Here is a 20,074-nt window from a genome sequence, read left to right on the forward strand (position 1 = left end):
CTGCTGTTCACTTTACATGGTTGAAATATTATTCTGTTATATTTTATTAAATATTCTAGTACACCATTTGGTTCAGAATATTTTTTTCTTGTTTTTCTCCTCTAAACCTAGGTGTGTCTTATGGTCAGGTGCATCTTATAGTGAGAAAAATACGGTAATTCCTCTTTCCTTCATAGTTTCCCCTAATATTGATTTCTTGAGTTATTTTAGTGCATATGTTATGATTAATGAGTAGTATTTATATCGTATTAACTAAAGTCCATAGTTTTCATCAGGTTTCAGTCTTTGTCCTATATAGTCCTGTGGAATTTTATAATACATAAATGTCATGTATCCACCATTATATAATCATACAGAATAGTTTCACCACCATGAAAACTCCCTATGTTTCACCTGTTTATCTCTTCTCTCCCCTTCCAGTCTCTGGCAGCTACTGATTTTTTCCTCTCTTTTTAGTTTTTCCTTTTATAGAATATCATACATTTAGAATCATACAGTATGTAGCCTTTTCAGACTGGGATCTTTCACTAAGCAATACAGTTGTGAGTGCACAAAACACAGAATTTATTCCTTTTTTTTTTTTTTTCCCCTTTAAGAATGATTGATTCATTCACTGATTGATTTTTAGAGAGAGGGGAAGGGAGAGAAACGTTGATGTGAGGCAGACATATTGATTGGTTGCTTCTTATATGTGTCCTGAATGGGGACTGAACTTGCAACCTAAGCATGTGCCCTGGATTGGAATCAAACTGAGGACATTTCACTTGTGGGGCAATACCCAACTGAGCCACACCAGTCAAGGCCAGAGTTTATCCTTGTATTATTATTTATTCGTCGTCGGCAGCCGTCCTTCTCGAGAGACGATGGTGTAGCTTCTTAAGAGTCTATCTGCACCGCCAAGAATGGCTGTGCAGTCCGACTCGGGAGTGACACGGTATCTGTCTCCTCCCGTGTTGAATCGACATCTTACGATGACGCTGGAGTGTCCTCTCCAGTGAAGCTGAAGCTACAGAGCCTGGGCAGGGTGATATGGAGGGTCTGCTGTTGCCCATGCAGCAGACCCCCCCCTCTCTTCGCAGCTGAAGGGTCCAAGGGAAAGACGGAGTCAATACAGCTTGGCTGTATTATTATTTTCCATATAAACAATTGTAAATCTACTTTTGCCCATCCCTGTTTGTGTTTAATATTCCTCCATGTCTTTTCTGGCTTGATAGCTCATTTCTTTTTCTTAGTGAATAATATTCCATTGTATGGATGCACATACTAGTTTGCTTAACCATTCACCTATAGAAGGACATTTTGGCTGCTCCTGGTTTTTGGCAATAATAAATAAAGCTGCTATAAAGGTTTGTGTGCAGATTGTTTTGTCAACACAACTTTTCAACTGTCGTGGGCAAATACCTAGCATTACAACTGCTTGATTGTATAGTAAAACTATGTTAGCATTGTAAGAAACTGACAAGCTGTTTTCCAAAGTAGCTGTACCATTTTTGTTCCTACCAAGAATGAACGAGAGTTCCTGGTATTGTACATCCTCACCAGCATTTGGTATTGTCGGTTTTTATATTTTAGCCATTCTAATAGATGTGTGCCGTAACTTTTAATTTGTATTTCCTTATTGATGAATGATCCTGAGCATCTTTTCATATGTTTATTTACCAACTATATATTCCCTTTGGTGGAGTGATATAACCCATTTTTTGCTGAGTTTTTAGTAATCCATGGATATTAGATTTTGTCAAATGCTTTTTCTGTATCTATTAATATGTTCACATGATTTTTCTTTTAGCCTAATGATGTGACAGAGTGTGTCAGTTAATTTTTGAATATTGAAACAATCTTGTATACTGGGGATAAGTAAATAAATTTTTAACTTAGCTTAAGATATTTATTCAGTACTCTCACAGTTAGCCTCAGTAGCTCAGCAAAGCAGGGTAGGGGCACATAGTGGCACAGTGCACCCCTCATTTTCCTCATTTTTTATTGATACATAGCAATTTTTATACATTGTTTACTTCATATTATTTCTGTGGAATTTTATTACAACTATGTTCATGAAAGATAATAGTCTGTAGTTTTCCTGTCTTTGTTTGGTTTTGGTATTAGGGTAATGCTAGCCTTGTAGAATGAGTTCGTTAAGTGTTTACTCTGCTATTTTCCAGTAGGAATTATAGGGAATTGGTGTCTTTATTTTTTTTTTTTTAAGTGATGGTAGAAGTCACCACTAAAACCATGTTGGCCAGGTTCTTTATTTTTTGGAAGGTTATTAATCATTGATGCGTTTCCTTTAATAATCATACGCTTATTGAGATTATTTCTCCTTGTGAGTGTTGGCAGATTTTGTTTTTTAGAAAATTGGTCTATTTCATGTAAGTTACCAAATTTGTGTCATAGAGTTGTTAATATTTTTTATCTTTTTACTCTGTGGGCTCAGTAGCAAGGACTACTGATAGTAATAATTTGTGACTTCTCTCATTATTTTCTTGGTTAAGCTGGCTAGAGTTTTTGTCTATTTTATTGATACTTTCAAGGAACCAGCTTTTGATCTTGTTGATTCTTTTTCTGTTGATTGCGTGCTGTCATTTAATTGACTTCTGCTCTAATATTTTTTAATTAAAAAAAAATTATTTACTTTTAGAGAGGGGAAGAAAGGGAGAAAGAAAGGGAGAGAAGCATCAGGGTGCAAGAGATACATCAGTACATCAATTGATTGCCTCTCGCACACCCTCAACTGGGGACCTGGTCCACAACCCAGGCATGCACCCTTGCTGAGAGACGAACAAGCAATCCTTCAGCTCACAAGCCAACACTCAATCCACTGAACTACACCAGCCAGGGCTGCTCTAATTTTTATTATTACTTTTCTTATGCTTGCTTTGAGTTTATATTGCTCTTCTCTAGTTTTTTAAGGTGGAACCTTAGGTGATCTTCTTTCCTAACACATGCATTTAATATTATAACTTTCTCTCTAGATTCTGCTTGAGCTATATTTACAAATTTTGATGTTGTATTTTTTTATTCACTTAGTTCAAAATATTTTAGAAACTTGTTTAATCTCCAAATACTTTAGGATATTCGAAATATCTTTTTGTTGGTGACTTCTAGTGTAATTCCCTTGTGATCTGAGAGTATACAAGGTCTGTCCAGCAGTATCCAGCTACATAATATGAAAAATAGAGACATTTATTGAAGAAGATACAAAACACAAGAAACGGTGTACATAGGACAGTGATGCTTCAGTCCCCTTCAGAGTGGGCACCTTGGGACCTCACACAGTTTTCCCAGTCTCTGTCACCTGCCCCATCATATTTTCCTGAATCTCAAAAACAATCTAATATCTCTTCCCTTTCATAGGTGACTTTAGGGAAAAGCCAGAAGTCATAGGGCGCCAAATCTGGGCTGTAGGAGGGCTGAGTCATCTGGGTGATTTGATGTGTCACCAAAAAACTCAGCACAAGACGTGATGCATGAGCAGACATGTTATTATGATGAAGCTGCCTATCACCAGTTGGGCATAGCTGCGACCTTTTGAATCATCTGAATAGTTTCCATGGAGGAATGTTCAAGCTTAACACAAAATTTGGTGTAGATTCGTTGCTCTACTCACTCAGTGTTTTTGAATGCAATGGCCACATAGTACACATGCTCAGTCAATGGCATCTATTAGTTCCACTGACTAGTACAATGAAGTCATCATTGTTCATGCATGCACATTCCAGTCCACTCTTCTTGGCTATCAGCTTACATTGATCTTGCGCAAACCATTCTTGTTATATTAACAATGGCTGAGCTCTTTCCAGACAGACCTTTGTACTTTATATGATTTTTATTCTTTTAAATTCGTTTAAGTGTTTTTTATGTCTTAGAATGTGGTTTATTTTGGTGAATATTCCATGTGAGCATTAAAAGAATGTGTTTTCTGCTATTGTTCAAGTATCATATAAATGTCAGTTAGATCCAGTTGATTCATGGTGCTATTCAGTTCAACTCTATCCTTACTGATTTTCTGCCTGCTGGGTCTGTCACTTACTGATAGAGTTCTGCTGAAGTTTTAAGTCTAGTATTTCTATCAGTTCTATCAGATTTTGCCTCACGTCTTGATGCTTTATTTTAGGAGCATATTCCTTAAGAATTGTATGTCTTTGTGAATAATTGATCTCTTTATCATTATATGGTATTCCCCTTTATCCTTCATAATATCCTTACTCTGAAGTCTGCTTTGTCTGAAATAACATAACTCCAACCATATTAGTGTTAGCATGGTATATCTTTCACCATCTCTTTACTTTTAAGCTATCTGTCTTTATATTTAATCACACATTGTTGAGTTTTTTAATCCACTCACATTTAAAGTGATTATTGATACAGTTGCATTAATATCATATTTATAAATATTTTCTATTTATTTCACTTATTTTTTGCTTCCTTTGTCTTCCCATATTATTCTGCATTGAGGACTTTATATGTTTTTATTTTATTTTCTCTGTTAGCATATCAATTATACTCTTAAAAACATTTTTATGATTATTCTAGAGTTTAAAATATATATATATATGTACAGCTAATGTAAGTCCACTTTCAAACAACAATACACTGCTTCATGGATGGTACAGGTATTCCTGGTGCCCCTTATGCCATTACTGTCATTTATTTTACTTATTCAAAAGCTATAATGTAATCAGCAAATACACTGTTGCTGTTATTTTGAACATTTACTTATTAGATCAATTAAGAGTAAGAAAAACAAAATATTATAGTTTATTTCTATTTATTCCTTCAGGCAAGTCTACTGTGCAGTTTTTGTTTGACTCAGAGTCTATTTCTCTTTCACTTTTGAAAGATAACTGTATACAAAATTCTAGGTTAGTGGATATTTTTCTTTCAACACTTTAAATATTTCACTCTTACTTGCAAGATTTCTCAAGAGACATCAGTATAATCTTACCCTTTCTCTTCTGTAAGTGAGGTGTGTTTTTCCTCTAGTTTCTTTAAAGATATTTTGTCTTTGATACTTAGCAGTTTGAATACGATATGCCTAGGTGTTGTTTTTTGGGTTTCTGATTTTACATTTCTTATATTAGTGTTCTCTGAGTTTCCCAGTTATGTAGTTTGCTGTATCATTAATTTTTGGAAAATTCTCAGCCATGCTTCAACTATTTATTTTTTTTCTCTTTCCTCTTTTTCTATTTCCATTATTTGTATGTTGCACTTTTGGTAATTGTCTCACAGTTCTAGGATATTCTTTTCATTCTTTTTTTCTCTTTGTTCCTCAGTTTGGGAAGTTTCTATTGACATATCTTTAAGCTTACAAGTTCTTTCCTTGGCTGTGTCCAGTCTACTGATGATCCCATCAAAGGCATTCTTTATTTCTGTTGTAGTCTTTCAGATTTCTAGCATTTCCTGTTGATTCTTAGTGTCTACATTTCTCTGTCTATAATAATAGCCTTTTCTTCCATATTGTCACTTTTTCTGTTAGAGCCTTTGCATATTGATCATAATTATTTTTAATTTCCAGTATGATGATTCCAAAATCTCTGCCATACATCTGTGTCTGGCTCAATACTTGCTCTGGCTCTTCAGACTCTGGCTTCGTTGTTGTTGTGTTTGTTTTAGCATGACTTACAAGTTTTTGTTGAAAGCTGGAAATGTTGTATCAGTTAATAGGAAATGAGGTAAATAGACCTTTAGTGAAAGCTTTATGTTTTTCTGACTAGGAGTTATGCCGTGTTTAATGTGTGGTGTAGCTGTTACAGTGGCAAAGGCTTCAGTTTCCTCTAGGGTCCGTTTTTTGCCCTCGGTTGTTGTCTTTGGGTTCTCTTTGAAACTCCTTTTTAAATAGAGTGTGTATCTTACAGCTCTCTCTATTTAATCCACTGTTATACTGAAGTCCTGTTGATGTGGTGATAAGGTATTAGGAAGGGAAATCTTTCTGTAATCTCAGGATTAAGTCTCACTGTTTTAGTGGGCTTGAATAAGGACTGTGACTTTGAGAAGACTTTCTTAGCCTTTACTTTTCTTTCCAATATGAGGCAGAGAGTTGGGAGGGTGCTGGAGTTAACTAACTGCTCTTACCCTAGGTCTGATAAGGTTTTGGTAATTTCCCTTGAGGGCAGGCCTTTATTAAGCAGAAAAGAACACTGGGCATGGTTTTTCTCCGTCCCCTTGCTGGAAGTGCTAGGTAGTTTTTCTCCACTCTTCACTATGAGAACCTGGTAGGGTTTTTGGAAGTAAAACTCAAAACATACTAAGTCTCCATCATTTCATCAGTTATTGCTTAAGTATTTCTACCAGTTAGTAACTCTAGCAATTGTGTGTGATTCCCTGAATTCAACTCTCTCCCCAGTTTTCAGGGACGCAGTTTGCCTTGTGACCTCATTTCTCTGATGATTTATAGAAGAGTCGTTAGCTTTCAGTTTTTTCAGGTTTTTCTTCTTCTGAGGATGGGAGGGACAAGTTTAAGCTCTTTATGTGTCTGACCTAAAACTGGGAGGTTCTCATTCTTATCTTTATTCTTGCTTGTGTATTGTCAGCACGCTGTTAACTGTTAGTTTATAACTGAAATATATAAAAATGTGTAATTATATTTTGTCTTTTTTCTTTAAAGGACCCAAAAATTCCCTGTAATACAGAATACCTATGAACTGTTTTGGTGTTTTTGTTTTCTGTTTTAATTCTGTGTAATTGGAGGAATGGACTCAGTGCCTCTGGGTAGCCAAGAATTTACATTTATTGTTTTTAGTACTAAGTTTCTTGGCTTCGGTGTTCTTTGACTGAGCTCAGTATTAAAGGGATGTTTGAGAGAGGCCCTCGAGCTTACCTGTAACCATTGGATCTCTGTTTTGTTTTGTGTCTTTTGTTTGTTTGTTTGCATTATGTATAGGATTGTCATATTTTGTTTGAAAAGAGAGATCTGCTATAAAAGACATTTGAAAGCTGCTTCTTAAGAATATGTTGCTCCTCGTAAATATCTAATAAATAGCTGCTACAGAAAAGTTGAAATTTTCCTTTGGGAGGAACATAATCTATGTTTTGTTTATATTCACAATTGAATCATTAAAAGTCATACCTGGAATTTAGAGGATCTCAAATATTTTCTACACAAACATTTCCAGTGTGGAAGGCTGTTCCACGTAGGAACCAGGGACTTTTTTCTGCACTAATAAAATCACTATTTCCCTGACCAGTGAGGAATCTACTGAAGTGCTATTGAGGATCAAACCAATGGGTTTCTACTGAACCTGATACAGTTGTAGTTGGTCCTAAAGGTTCTAACGTAAGGGTTTATTACTTTTACTATACAAACCTGAATAATAGTTCTGTACCAAGAAAAGGTTTGAGTAATAGTTGGCCTGATAGGAAGTAACAGAAAAAAATAACAAACATCAACCTTATTATATGTTATAAATAAATACTTATAGGTAGCTAGAATTTATATTTTCAATAAAGGTGATTCTATTTCTTAGAGAAGTATCACACAAAATTCATGGTTAATCTTTAATTTTTTCTAGTAACTGAAATTTCAGAAACAAGGTAGTTTAAATAATTAAATTTTAAAAATTGAAATATTTAATTGAAATTTGTGGCGCTTTTATACATTTGATTTTGATGTAACGAAATATCTAAAGACTAGTTGAGAGTGATATATAAAACTGCCATCCTGATAATTGGTAAATTTTTTATAAGTAAGATATCCAGAGTGGAAATTTGTAATTCATGATAGTGGGCCTTTATCAGTGACTGCTTAATACTAGTTAAGTTGCCAAGTTAAGCTGAAATTAATCAGAAGTTAGATTGATTAAACAGCTTGGATTATGTGGCAGCAGGAAAATAAAATTGAAATCATTTTATAGCATCTTTTGTCTGAGTTTTGTGGTCATAAAACTGGAAGATATCTTCAGAGGGTTGATGCTTTGCCCTCTGGAAGTTTTATCATATAGCACAGTGTCTGGTACATAAAAGGGTTTTAATTAATATTTATTACTGCATGAATTAAATGAATGAAGATTTATTCATTCTGGAGACAGCAGTTATTTGCTGACCTACCTTATTGGCATCTTGCCTTTTCAACTGTCAAAATAACAGCCTATAGTCTGCTGTTCCTACATTTATAAAAGAGTTTATGTAAAAGCTCTAGAATCACTGGGTATTTTGCTAATATTATTATACTTAGAATTTGAACTAATAATAAGCCTTTATAAATGTGAGATTAATTTCATGTAATATTTTTTGTTAGCATTAGTTTGAGAAGTATCCATTCCTTGGGCTTTTAACTACTGATCAGCTATAAATAAAAATATGTATATTATTAGGGAAACCCATAGTTTCTTCTATAGCTGATGGCAGAGTTCTTGTTTAACCTTCATTTTTTTCAAACACTGGATACCAAAGAATACTTAAAGATGGTACCCCAAACAAAAGTTTTATACCATGAGACAGACTTGCCAGATTTTGATGAAGTCCTTTTCAGTGTTATTTAAAATAGTTAAGGAAAGAATATCCTAGGATGTGAATCTAGGTTGTAGTTAACCTAATAAACTTTATTTATCCTTTGGAAACTATGCACCGATTAAGAAGAATTATGTACCAATGCTTATTTTCAGAATTTGCTAGCATTTCTTTTTAAAGAAAAAAATTATAGCATCTTAGATATATAAAAGGATACCTTTTTAAATTTTTGTGTATGGTGTAAGAGTGTGGTCCTGTTTCATTATTTTATATGTGGCTACCCACTTTTTTCAACACTGATTATTAAAGAGACTATCCTTTTCCCATTGTATATTCTTGGCTCGTTTGTTGTAATTAATTGACAATACATAGGTTTATTTCTGGGCTCTGTGTTCTGTCCCACTGATCTATGTGTCTGTTTTTATGCCAGTACCAGACTGTTTAATTATTATAGCTTTGTTAGTATAGTTTGAAATCAGGGAGCATGATGCCTCCATTTTTGTCCTTCTTTCTCAAGATTGTTGTGGCTCTTTGGGGTCTTTTGTGGTTCCACACAAATTTTAAGATTGTTCTGTTTCTGTGAAAAATGCCACTGGAATGTACAGGGATTTTATTGACTTTGTAGATTACTTTGGTTACTATGGTCATTTTAGCAATATTAATTCTTCCAATTTATGATAGTTTCACAATAAAATTTTGGTAGGTATTTATATATATAAATATGAATGGTATGAAACATGTAAAACCTATGATTTTTGATATTGTCTTTTATAATTCAGTATTTACTCTTCATTAAAATTTTTTTTAATATGGCAATTTCTAAAGGAATACTTAAAATGTATCTATATTGCATATCAAAAATTGGTTCAAATACTGACATGTTTATGACATTCATTTAAAAAATCAAATCCTAAGGGATCTCTGCCATAAACTTTACAGAAATTGATCGTACAAATACTTGAGTTACTAGTTAGTGATTGAGGCCTTTTAGTGTATTATTTGCTGTCTGGATTCCAGTATTCTCTCTCATTGCTATATATTCTAATTAATAACAGAGAATAGTATCTGACATTCTTCAAATTTGTGTAGTTGGTCACTTATCCACTCAGATATTTGTATTGTTAAGCCACAGGGTATTAAGTCAGTAGATATAATATTAGAGAAAAAAGAGACAGGACTTCTTTGACATGGACAAACATAAAAAATGTGAATTCGTCTAAAAAGCCAGACCTACCAAAATGTTTAGCATTTAGATTATTAGATTGAATATCCTAGAGTTTATTATATGTCATATGAAATCTGGTAAGTGCTTGAGCAGCTTCTAAAAGTACAATAGAGTATAATTGTTTATAAAATAATGTTCTGTTGTGTTTTAAAATATTTCATTTACCTTTAAGAGATTCTTAGCTAACTTTCATTGAAAGTAGGGAGTTGAAACATATTAAACAAAAAACGAATTAACCACAAGTGTTCAGTACAGTTGAATGATTTAACGTGAAAATATATGCAGAGATATTTGTTTCAAAATAGTTTCAAAATTTTCTTTGAAATGAAATGAACTTGAGATTTGCTTGGACTATTTTGCTTAGTATTTCTGTATATTGATCTGGAGCTTTTGTATTAGAAGAGAAAGTTTTCTACTTTAAAAACTATACCCAGTGTCAGAAAATTTCTACTTTCATTTTTTGTAGGTGGTTTCAGACACCCTCACAGGTTTTCTACCATGCAGCAACTGAACACGGAGGAAAAGATGTATATCCAGGGCAGTGTCTGTGGGAAGGTTGTGAGCCCTTTCAGCGACAGAGGTTTTCTTTTATTACCCACTTACAGGTACACTTTCTTAATACTATTTGGTCAGTAACTCTTCTGCATTAAAGGTCTTGATGCAAATTTTTTTACTTCCTCTTTTTTACAAAGGATAAGCACTGTTCAAAGGATGCCCTGCTTGCAGGATTAAAACAAGATGAACCAGGACAAGCAGGAAGTCAAAAACCTTCTACCAAGTAAGGAACATGAGTTTAATTCTTGTTGTATATAAAAAAGAAATATCAGGAACTAGGCAAGACATAGTAGCAATGAAAGTAAACTTAGCATAGTAGGGGACTGGAAACGTGGGTTCTGGTCCACTCTACCATTAACCAGCTATGTGACGCTGTTCAAATTGCTTAAATTCTCTAAGCATCGCTTTTCAAGTATTATATGAGAAATACTTTGTAAACTGGAACTGTATATGGTTCTCTGTCCTTTGAGGGAGTAATTGAACATGTATTTGATAATGGCAAAGAGGATACTGCAATGTACTGGGCATTATGCCAGACCTAGGAAATTCTAAGAACGAGAACGAGACATAGTTTCTAAGTTCACGGAACTGATATTCTAGAAGGAGAACTAGAAATATGGGAACACAAAAGCTGCTTACATACTTGATTAATTCAGTTTCTATTAATGAGCAGCTACTATGTGCTAGACACTAAGGTATAGTATGAGGTATACGTGACCAAGGTACATTTTGCCATTCTTAGGTTTCTGGAGATCTAATGAGAGGCATAAGTAATTCTTACTCCATAGTGTAAAAGTAGTGAAATGAAGATATGCACAAGATGCCGTGAGAGCTCACCTAAACTAGTCCGGGAAACCAGAAAGGGTGTCCGACAAAAAGTACATCCAAACTGAGATCCAAAGCTATAATCCTGAGTTTGAGTTTTATCCTATAGGCAACAAAAAGTTATTTTTCTGGCAAATATCTTTTAATGTAATTTTCAGTGTATTTAATTTATATATATTATGTAGCTCATAAGAATATGTTAGAATATATTTGGTTTTGCCCAAGTTTGTAGGAAGATACTTGGCATATCAGTTAAATGAATCAAAAATTTTTGTCACTTATATGTAAAATCTAGTCACAGTTTATATGTAGATATGCTTTTCTGTAGATACCTATGTACAATATAAATATAAACTGGTTTAGAAATTAAACATTGCTTTATAAATTAATTTATTTAATATTCAAATTTAGTTTACTTATGTTTTTTAAAAATGCCAGAAATACTCCCACAGATGGGAAACCTGAAGCACAGAGGAGCAACTGAAATATTCAAAGTGATACAGCTAGTTATAGTGTCAGAAATAGACAGGGTTTCCTCGCGTGCAAGCCAATACTCTTTCCACCATTGCCTCACCAGCATACAGCAGATACTGATGCAATGTTTCTGCTTGGCCAAGGAAATCTAGAGTACTTTGAATCTAATTTTCGGTAAAAATCATTCCTTCATTCCGTATGTTTTATAAAGGATGGTAGAACTCCACTGATTAGAGTTATTAAATAATGATGAAAAATAAGCTTATATAACAAATAGTTTGAAGTGTGATGTATAGCAAATTTCATATTATCATATTAGGTTATCTTTTTCTGGATGCCATATACCTGTATCAATACATTCTTAGGTAATACTATTTTAGTCTTAGGTACTGTTCAGCCAAAATAATTTGCAGCTCAAATTGTAGACAGTTTTTTCTTCTTTATTTACATCTTCACACTACATTCAGAGGTGTGAACACCACAACTTTAGTACTGTGTTGTAGTTTTAAGTTAAATTTATTGGGGTAACAGTGGTTGATAACATTATATAAGTTTCAAGTGTATAATTTTACAATATATCATCTGTATATTACATCGTGTGCTCACCACCCACAGTGTGCTCCAATCCTGTCACCATACATTTAACCTCCTTCACCCTCTTCATGCTCCCCGCATCTCTCTTTCCCTCCAGTAACCACCATACTCTTTGTGCCTGTGAGTTTGGTTTTTGTTGTTGTTCATTTGTTGCTTCCTGTTTTATAGCCCACTATGAGTACGATCGTATGGTGTTTGTCCTTTTCCATCTGTCTCATGTTGTATTTATTTTGATTGCATGTTTACTAGCACAGTAACTTTAAAGATGGATTATATGGAAACAACTATTGTTTGCTTTAACCCTTTGAGTGCCAACGTCGCTGTGAGTGACTTTTTTCAATGGCTATAAATGTAAATAACAACGGAATAACTCATATTTTATTTTTTGTTCTCTTTTTTGTACCTCAGATTGTATATAGATATAATTTTTTCTCATGTTGATCCAAATTTTGAATTATGCATGGCACTCAAAGGATTAAATTGGTAAATTGGAAAATAAAACACTTGAAATTTCACCTGATACTGCGAGTCCCTTTGCCTAGGCTGACACAAAGCAATATTAATGCTGTACCATGGGGGATTTTATTCATCCTGTATCCAAAGTTCCAAAGTAACACCCCTGGGGCTGGCATGTTGGTCATCGTCAGTCTGTCTGCAGCATAAGTTAACAGTCTCTTTTCTCTCTGATCAATTTAGGCAGCCAGCTGTAGGGGGCACAAGCTCAACTCCTAGAGCACAGAAGGCCATTGTGAATCATCCCAGTGCTGCCCTTATGGCTCTTAGGAGAGGATCAAGAAACCTTGTCTTTCGAGATTTTACAGTAAGGAAACTTTGAAAGCCTTATCTGTAAAGGTATTAGCACTGTGTGCTTTTAGTTTTTTATCCTTTTTCATTTCTTTTTCTTTCTTCTGAAGGATGAAAAAGAGGGACCAATAACTAAACACATCCGACTAACAGCTGCCTTAATATTAAAAAATATTGGTAAATATTCAGAATGTGGTCGCAGGTGAGTAATCTGTTTTCCATAGCCAGAGTGAATTTATATTATTTTGCTTTTAGATACAAGGTAATAAGATCAGACATCTATATTTTAATCACTGTTTTTCTCAGGAATTTTGTGAATATGTCCAAAAGCTTATGCCAAGGTCAAGCCATCATGATCTCTTAAAAGCCAAAAAGTAGACAACCAAAAGGTGTTCCTTTAACTTGTTTTATTAGGTTAATTTTCTTGTTAGCCATAGGATTTAGAGTAAAAAGTAGATCTGCTACAGAGAAAATTTAAGAGTTTCTTAGGGCAGTGGGGTGAGATGAATTGATCGGTTGAATTGTGTGGAATTAGGATTGACTTGAGTTTGTTAATTGGCATTTTAACGAAGCTATCAAAGTTAGCATTCACTCTAATATGCTGAGCTTTTAAAAGTTCATTTTTAATGGACTTAACCAAGAGGAACTCAGGATTATATAGATCTATAGAAGCTAAAAACAATTAACTAATCTTTGAGAGAGCAAATATGGAATGTTCTGTGGATGCCATTCGGACCTTGTCTCCACTGAAGCTTAAATTGTTTTTCTAGTTTCCCTCCTTAATGTCAGTCTCCTTTGTTGAACAGTTGGCCTCTGAGGCATCCTGTCTCCCAGATAGTGAAGACAGTGACTTTCTCTCTGAGTCTGTCTCCTCTCACATACTATTATTAATCCCACTTCCTACCTTAGTACTACCCATTTTACCTTTTGTATTTTTTGCAGTCACCTTCCACTTGGATTTTCCAAGCATATAAACAGTGGTATCAGTTACTCCCCCAAAAGCAATGCATTTGACTAGATCAGATTTTAAAACTTCTATAAATTAAAGATGACTAAAACTCTTGGAACTAAATTTTAAAAAGTATTTACAGTGACAAAAGTTGCTAGGTTTAGTGTATCAAGCATTCTCACAGATGAATAAGAAAAATTCTTAACACTCAAATATTTTTAAAAAGCGAACTTTTTCAGAAAAAAAAAAATATATATGAAGGCTAGTAACCATATGAGAGCACCGGCATCTTCCTGCTTCCTTTGTAACCTGATTTCTTCCTACCTTTCTCACTGTATTGCCCTCCCCTCCCTTCTGTTTGCTTCATAGACTACATTTCAGTTTCAACCAACTAAACCACATTCAGATTCCTAATCGTGCTAGACTTTCATGTCACACTTCTGTACATTTGTTCCAATGCTGTGCTATTCTTTTTGCCTAGAATGCCCTTCTCCTTGTTATCTGCCTGTTGAATATCTGCAAACTCTTCATAATCTAGCCCAGACATTCACTTCTGTGTGCCACCTTTGCTATGCTGCGTTCCCCTTCCCCACCGAGTTTGTTCTTCTCTATTTTTATAATATGCCTCTCTTTATAAAATATCTGTCTCATAACATTTAATGTTATTATTTTGTAAATAGATTTTGTATGGCTTTTTTCCCTACTGACCTATATTCTGACTTTCTCTGATTAATCTTTATAGCCTGGACACATAGCACAACACCCACTATATTATAGATAATCTCAACTTCCTACTCATCTTTAGAATTCAACTCAGGGGTGACCTCTTCCTTTCCTGACATCTTCCTTACTACCCTACCCCTGACCAGGGGTGCAGTACGTACTCCGTACCACAGCACACACTGCACATTACCAGCTTAGGTAGTGAGGTCTTTGAAGTAGGGATTGAATATTTATTTTTGGTTTTGTGTCCTCCAGTGCCAAGCCTGATGTTGGGGATGTAACAGTGATTCAATAAGTATTTTGATTGATAGACAGATGGAAGGAAAGAAGTCTCCCAAATTCATTTTTTTCATAGCATTCTGTCTGGAATTTGTAAAGCACTTGGAATTCTAAAAGTAATTTTATAACTTTGTCATAGGACTTTTTCCTGATAGTCACATTGAACATTTTTAGAGTTACAGCAAAGCCATTTTGGCTGAGTCCAATATAATTACTGAGCCAGAAGTTTTCATTTTAATGTTTTTGTGTTGTTGATTTTGTTCTTTTATTTAACTCTAAACCTCACAAATGTCTTCCAGCATCTTCAGTTCCTATTATCTTACTATAGCAGAAGCAAAATAGTTACAACAGTCCATTAAATTCTTCCGATTCACCCTTCCAGTCCAGCTGAAATCCCTGTATAAAAACTTTCTTGAACATCTCCAGTGATGGGGAGTTTTGCTTAAGTAAAATTACTAGCAGGGAGTCTGGCAAAACCTACATATGTGGGGAGGAGAGTGTAGGAAATCAGATAGCTTCATAAGATAATTATTTGTTGGTACTTTTCATCTCTGGTGGAATAAGTTACAGGGTGTGATTTTTTTCTTCTTTCTTTTTTTTTTTTAAGACTAAAGCAAATTCTATTTACAGTAAAAAACTTCAGCTCAGTAGGGATATACATGGAAATTTACCTTCAATCATACAGTACAGCATACTGAACAATATGAAATGTCAGCATTTTTTAAATTTGAAATTCAGAATGATTGTTGGACTAGTTTAAGATGTTTAAATGCAGTTTATCTCCATTCTGATTAAGCATGAGCTCTGGAGAATTGCAATATATTTCTCCTCCTTTTGATCTATTTATCTTTTATCAGTATAATACATGGGTCTTATTTAAATATAAAATGGCACTTTTCTATACACTAATAATGAACCACCCAAAAAGGAAATTAAGAAAACAATTCCATTTTAATAAATCAAAAGAATAAAATGTTTAGGAATCATATTCACCAAGGATATGGAAGACTTATACACTGAAAACGATCAATCATTGCTGAAAGAAATTAAAGTAGACTTAAACAAATAGAAAATTATTCTTTGTTCATGGATTGGAAGACTTAATATAGTTAAAATGTCAGTACTACCCAAAGCAATCTACAGATTCAGTTCAGCCTCTATCAAAATCTCAGTGATGCTTTTTTCAGAAATAGAAAAATCCATTCTAAAATTTAAATGGAATCTCAAAATTTATAGAGACTCTGAAGAACTAAAACTATATTTAAAAAGAAAGTTAGAGGACTCACACATCATGATTTCAAAATGTATTCAAAGCTACAGTAATCAAAACTGTGGTACTGGGGAAAAGACAGACATACTGACCAACAGAACAGAAAGGAGAGCCCAGACATAGGATCTCTCATATATGGTCAAGTGATTTTCAGTAAAGGGGCCAATGATCCATTCAAGAAGGAAAAGACAGTCTTTCAACAAATGGATTTGGGAAAACTGGATATTCACACACAAACACCATATACAAAAATTAACTCAAAATGGATAAAAGACCTAAAAGTAGGAGTTAAAACTATTATAGCTTCATGACATTGGATTGGGCAGTGATTTCTTGGATATGACACTAAAGGCACAGGCAACAAAAGAAAATCAAATTGAACTTCATCAGAATTAGTAACTTGTGCATAAAAGAGCACTATTGACAGAATAAAAAGGCAACCACAGAATGGAATAAAATAATTGCAAATCACATATCTGATAAAGGGGCTAATAGAAAATATAAAGAACTCCTAAAACTCAACAACAAACAGAATAAAAAATGAGCAAAGGACTTGAACATTCTCTAAAGAAGAGAAACAAGTGGCTAATAAGCACATGAAAACATGGTCAACCTTACTAATCATTGGGGAAATGCAAATCAAAACCACAGTAAAGTACTACTTCATACTCTTTAGGATGGCTATTAAAACACATGCTCACACACACCCAAAAGAGTTGGTATGGATGTGGAAAAATTGGAGCCCTTGTGTATTGCTGGTAGAACTAGAAAAAGGTACAGCTACTGTGAAAACGGTATGGTGGACCTCTAAAAAGTAAACATAGGATTACCTGTGCAATTCCACTTCTGGGTACATACACAAAAGAACTGGAAGCAGGAAGTTGAACAGATATTTATGCAACACTGGTCATTGCAGCATAGCCAAAGGTGGAAGGTAGAAACAGCTCAAGAATCCATCATCAGATGAATAGATAACTGAAATGTGGTTTGTGTATATATACAATGGAATATTATTCAGCCTTAAAAAAGAGTGAGTTTTCGGTCAAGATGGTGGCATAGATAAATGAGGTACTCAAATCCTCCTGCAGCCACATCAAAATAACAGCTAACCTGTAGAACAACCATCATTGAAAACTGCATGACATCTACTTGAACAGAAGTCCTGTGACTATGGGTATACAGAAGTCACTTAAGAACTGCTGAGAGGGATGGAGATGCAGAACAGGCTGGTCCCACATGTAGTAGTTAAACATCATGAGGGATATCTCAGCTGTGGAGGTTGCACAAGAGCTGCGGAGAAGCCAAGAGTCCTAGCCCCACACCAGGCTTCCCAGCCCAGCGTTCCAGTGCCAGGAGAGGCCTCATAACTTCTGACTGCGACAACCAGCATATATGACAGCTGACTGAGACAGAGGGCTACTAGATAGAGTCCTAGGTGTTCCTCTTTGTTTTTAAAGATTTTATTTTTTAGAGAGAAGGAAAAGGAGGGGGAAAGAGAAAAACATTAACATGAGAGAGAAACATCAACTGGTTGCCTCTTGTATGCACCCCGACCACAGACCAGTTCACAACGCAGGCTTATGCCCTGACCAGGAAACAAACCAGCGACCTTTTGCTTTGTAGGCCAATGCCCCACCAACTGAGCCACACTGGTCAGGGCCCAGGTGTTCATCCTAAAGGACCTGCACACAGACAGACTCATTCACTCAGCTCCAGCTCTGGGGCAGCAGCTTGAAAAACACCGGACATAGGGGGAGGAACTTAATTACCTGGCTTTGGGCTGAGGGCTGGAGGGCAGCTTTCTCTCAGACAGAAGTGCTAGCAGAAGCCATTCCTTTTCTGAGCCCTCCCCCTGCCAGTGCTGGTCGGTGTCAAATCTGAGTCTCCATCAGTCTTGCTAATACATTTTCCCCTGCCTTGGTGATTTCCTGAGACCCATGGCACCCAACTGTGAGCCCACCCAAGCTGTTTCCAGTGGCTTTTCCATACAAGCAGCCTGTCTCGGCTCATGTTGCAGACCTTTTCTAAATCGTCTCAAATGTTCACAAACCCCAAACAAGCAGCATCTGGCCTCGGCATGCCACATACTTCTTGCAAAGTGTCCCCAGGCTCAGCACTAGAAGTAGCCAGCCTCAGTTCTCAGTTTGGTCTCTCCAAGGTACCTCCAAGCCCAGTACAAGTAGCAGCCATCTGCAGATTGCTCTATAGCTCATTCCAGATGGCCCTGGGCAGGGCACAGTCAGCAGCTGACTTTAGCCAGCCCTAACCAGGAGGCCCTAGACCCAGCACATGCAGGGGCCAGCTTCAGACCAGCTGCAGGCCCAGCACAAGTGGTGACCAGCTTCAGACCATGCTGGAGCACCACCCAACCACCTCTATGAATGACATGTTCAAGGGGTGTTCTCTGCAGGCACCAAGGCCCTACTGAACCAAGTCCCGTTCAGTGGGTTGGCTCCTACACAGGAGCTCCTCTGCTATAGTTGTGGCCAGTCCTCATAGCTGATTGGTTAGGGGGTCAGCTCCTCCCATCGATGTGCCAACAGCAATCAAGGCTCAACTACAACAGGAGGTTGCACACAGTCCACACATGTGTGTGGTGGGCTAGGGGGAGCTTGGAACACAGAGCTCAGGTGACTGAGGAGTCTGTGCCACTGGGCCCTACAAGACACCTACTGCATAAAGCCACATTACAAAGACTGGGAGACATCGCAGATCTTCCTAATCCATAGAAACAAGCACAGAGAGGCAGCCAAGATGAGGAGACAAAGAAACACATCCCAAATGAACAGGAGAAATCTCCAGAAAATGGACGTAATGAAATGAAGGCAAACAACCTACCAGATAGAGTTCAAAAAGATGGTTATAAGGATGCTCAAGGAACTTAGAACTTCAATACCATAAAAAAGGACAGAAACCTTGAAAAAGAACTAGTCATAAATGAAGAATACATAAGAAGGAATAAACAGATTAGATAGACAGGATTGAAGCAGCAATTCAGAAGACAAGGTATCAAAAAACACTCAATTGGAGCAGCAACAAGAAAAAAAGAATTTTTTTAAAGAGAGGATAGTTTAAGGGACCTCTGGGTCAACCTTAAGCCTAGCAACATCATGGATGTACCAGAAGGAGTGAGAGGATGGAATTGAGAACCTATATGAAAAAATCATGAGTAAAACATTTTCTGACCTGGTGAAGAAAATAGACATACAAGTTCAAGAAGCATAGAGTCCCAAACAAGATAAACCCAAAGAGGCCCATACCAAGACACATCATAGTTTAAATGCAAGAGGTTAAAGGCAAAGAGAGAATCTTAAAAGGAACAAGAGAAAAGCAGTCAGTTACCTACATGGGAGCTTCCATAACACCGTCTGCTTATTTATCAACAGAAACTATGCAGGCCAGAAGGGATTGGCAAGAAATACTAAAAGTGATGAAAACCAAGAACCTACAACCAAAATCACCCAGCAAAGCTATCACTTAGAATCAAAGAACAAAGTTCTTAACAGATGAGAATCTAAAGCTAAAGGTGTTCATCACCACCAAACCAGCATTACAAGACATATTAAAGGGTCTTCTTTAAGAAGAAAAAGGAGAAGAAAAAGAAGAAAGAAGAAGAAAAGACAAAAGATATGAACAATAAAATGACCGTAAATGCATATCTTTCGCCAATTACTTCAAATACAAATGAATTAAATGCTTCGAACATATAGGATGACTGAATGGATAAGAAAACATGACCCTTACATATGCCATCTACAAGAGACTCACTTCAGAGTGAAGACAGACTGGAAGTGAAGGGATGGCAAAAGTTTTTTCTTGGGTAGCAAAACTTATACCAGACAAAACAGACTTTGAAACAAATAACTATAAGAGAAAGAAGGACCCAGCAGTACCATTTTGGGGTATTTATTCGAAGAAACCCAAAACACTA

The 20,074-nt window shown here is 35.8% G+C and overlaps 1 protein-coding gene across 1 annotated transcript in view; it reads left to right on the forward strand.

Annotated features, from left to right (window-relative positions):
- ARID2 (AT-rich interaction domain 2) overlaps positions 1-20,074 on the forward strand; it is a 158,866-nt gene that overhangs the window by 127,648 nt on the left and 11,144 nt on the right. The window contains exons 17-20 of the mRNA XM_090273041.1: positions 10,137-10,275; positions 10,363-10,448; positions 12,815-12,938; positions 13,033-13,124. Of these exons, the coding sequence (XP_090129167.1) occupies positions 10,137-10,275; positions 10,363-10,448; positions 12,815-12,938; positions 13,033-13,124 (441 nt within the window). The remainder of the gene's footprint in view (positions 1-10,136; positions 10,276-10,362; positions 10,449-12,814; positions 12,939-13,032; positions 13,125-20,074) is intronic.

Source organism: Furipterus horrens, unplaced genomic scaffold (assembly GCF_987537825.1).
Source record: "Furipterus horrens unplaced genomic scaffold, mFurHor1.1.pri manual_scaffold_4, whole genome shotgun sequence".
NCBI lineage: Eukaryota > Metazoa > Chordata > Mammalia > Chiroptera > Furipteridae > Furipterus > Furipterus horrens.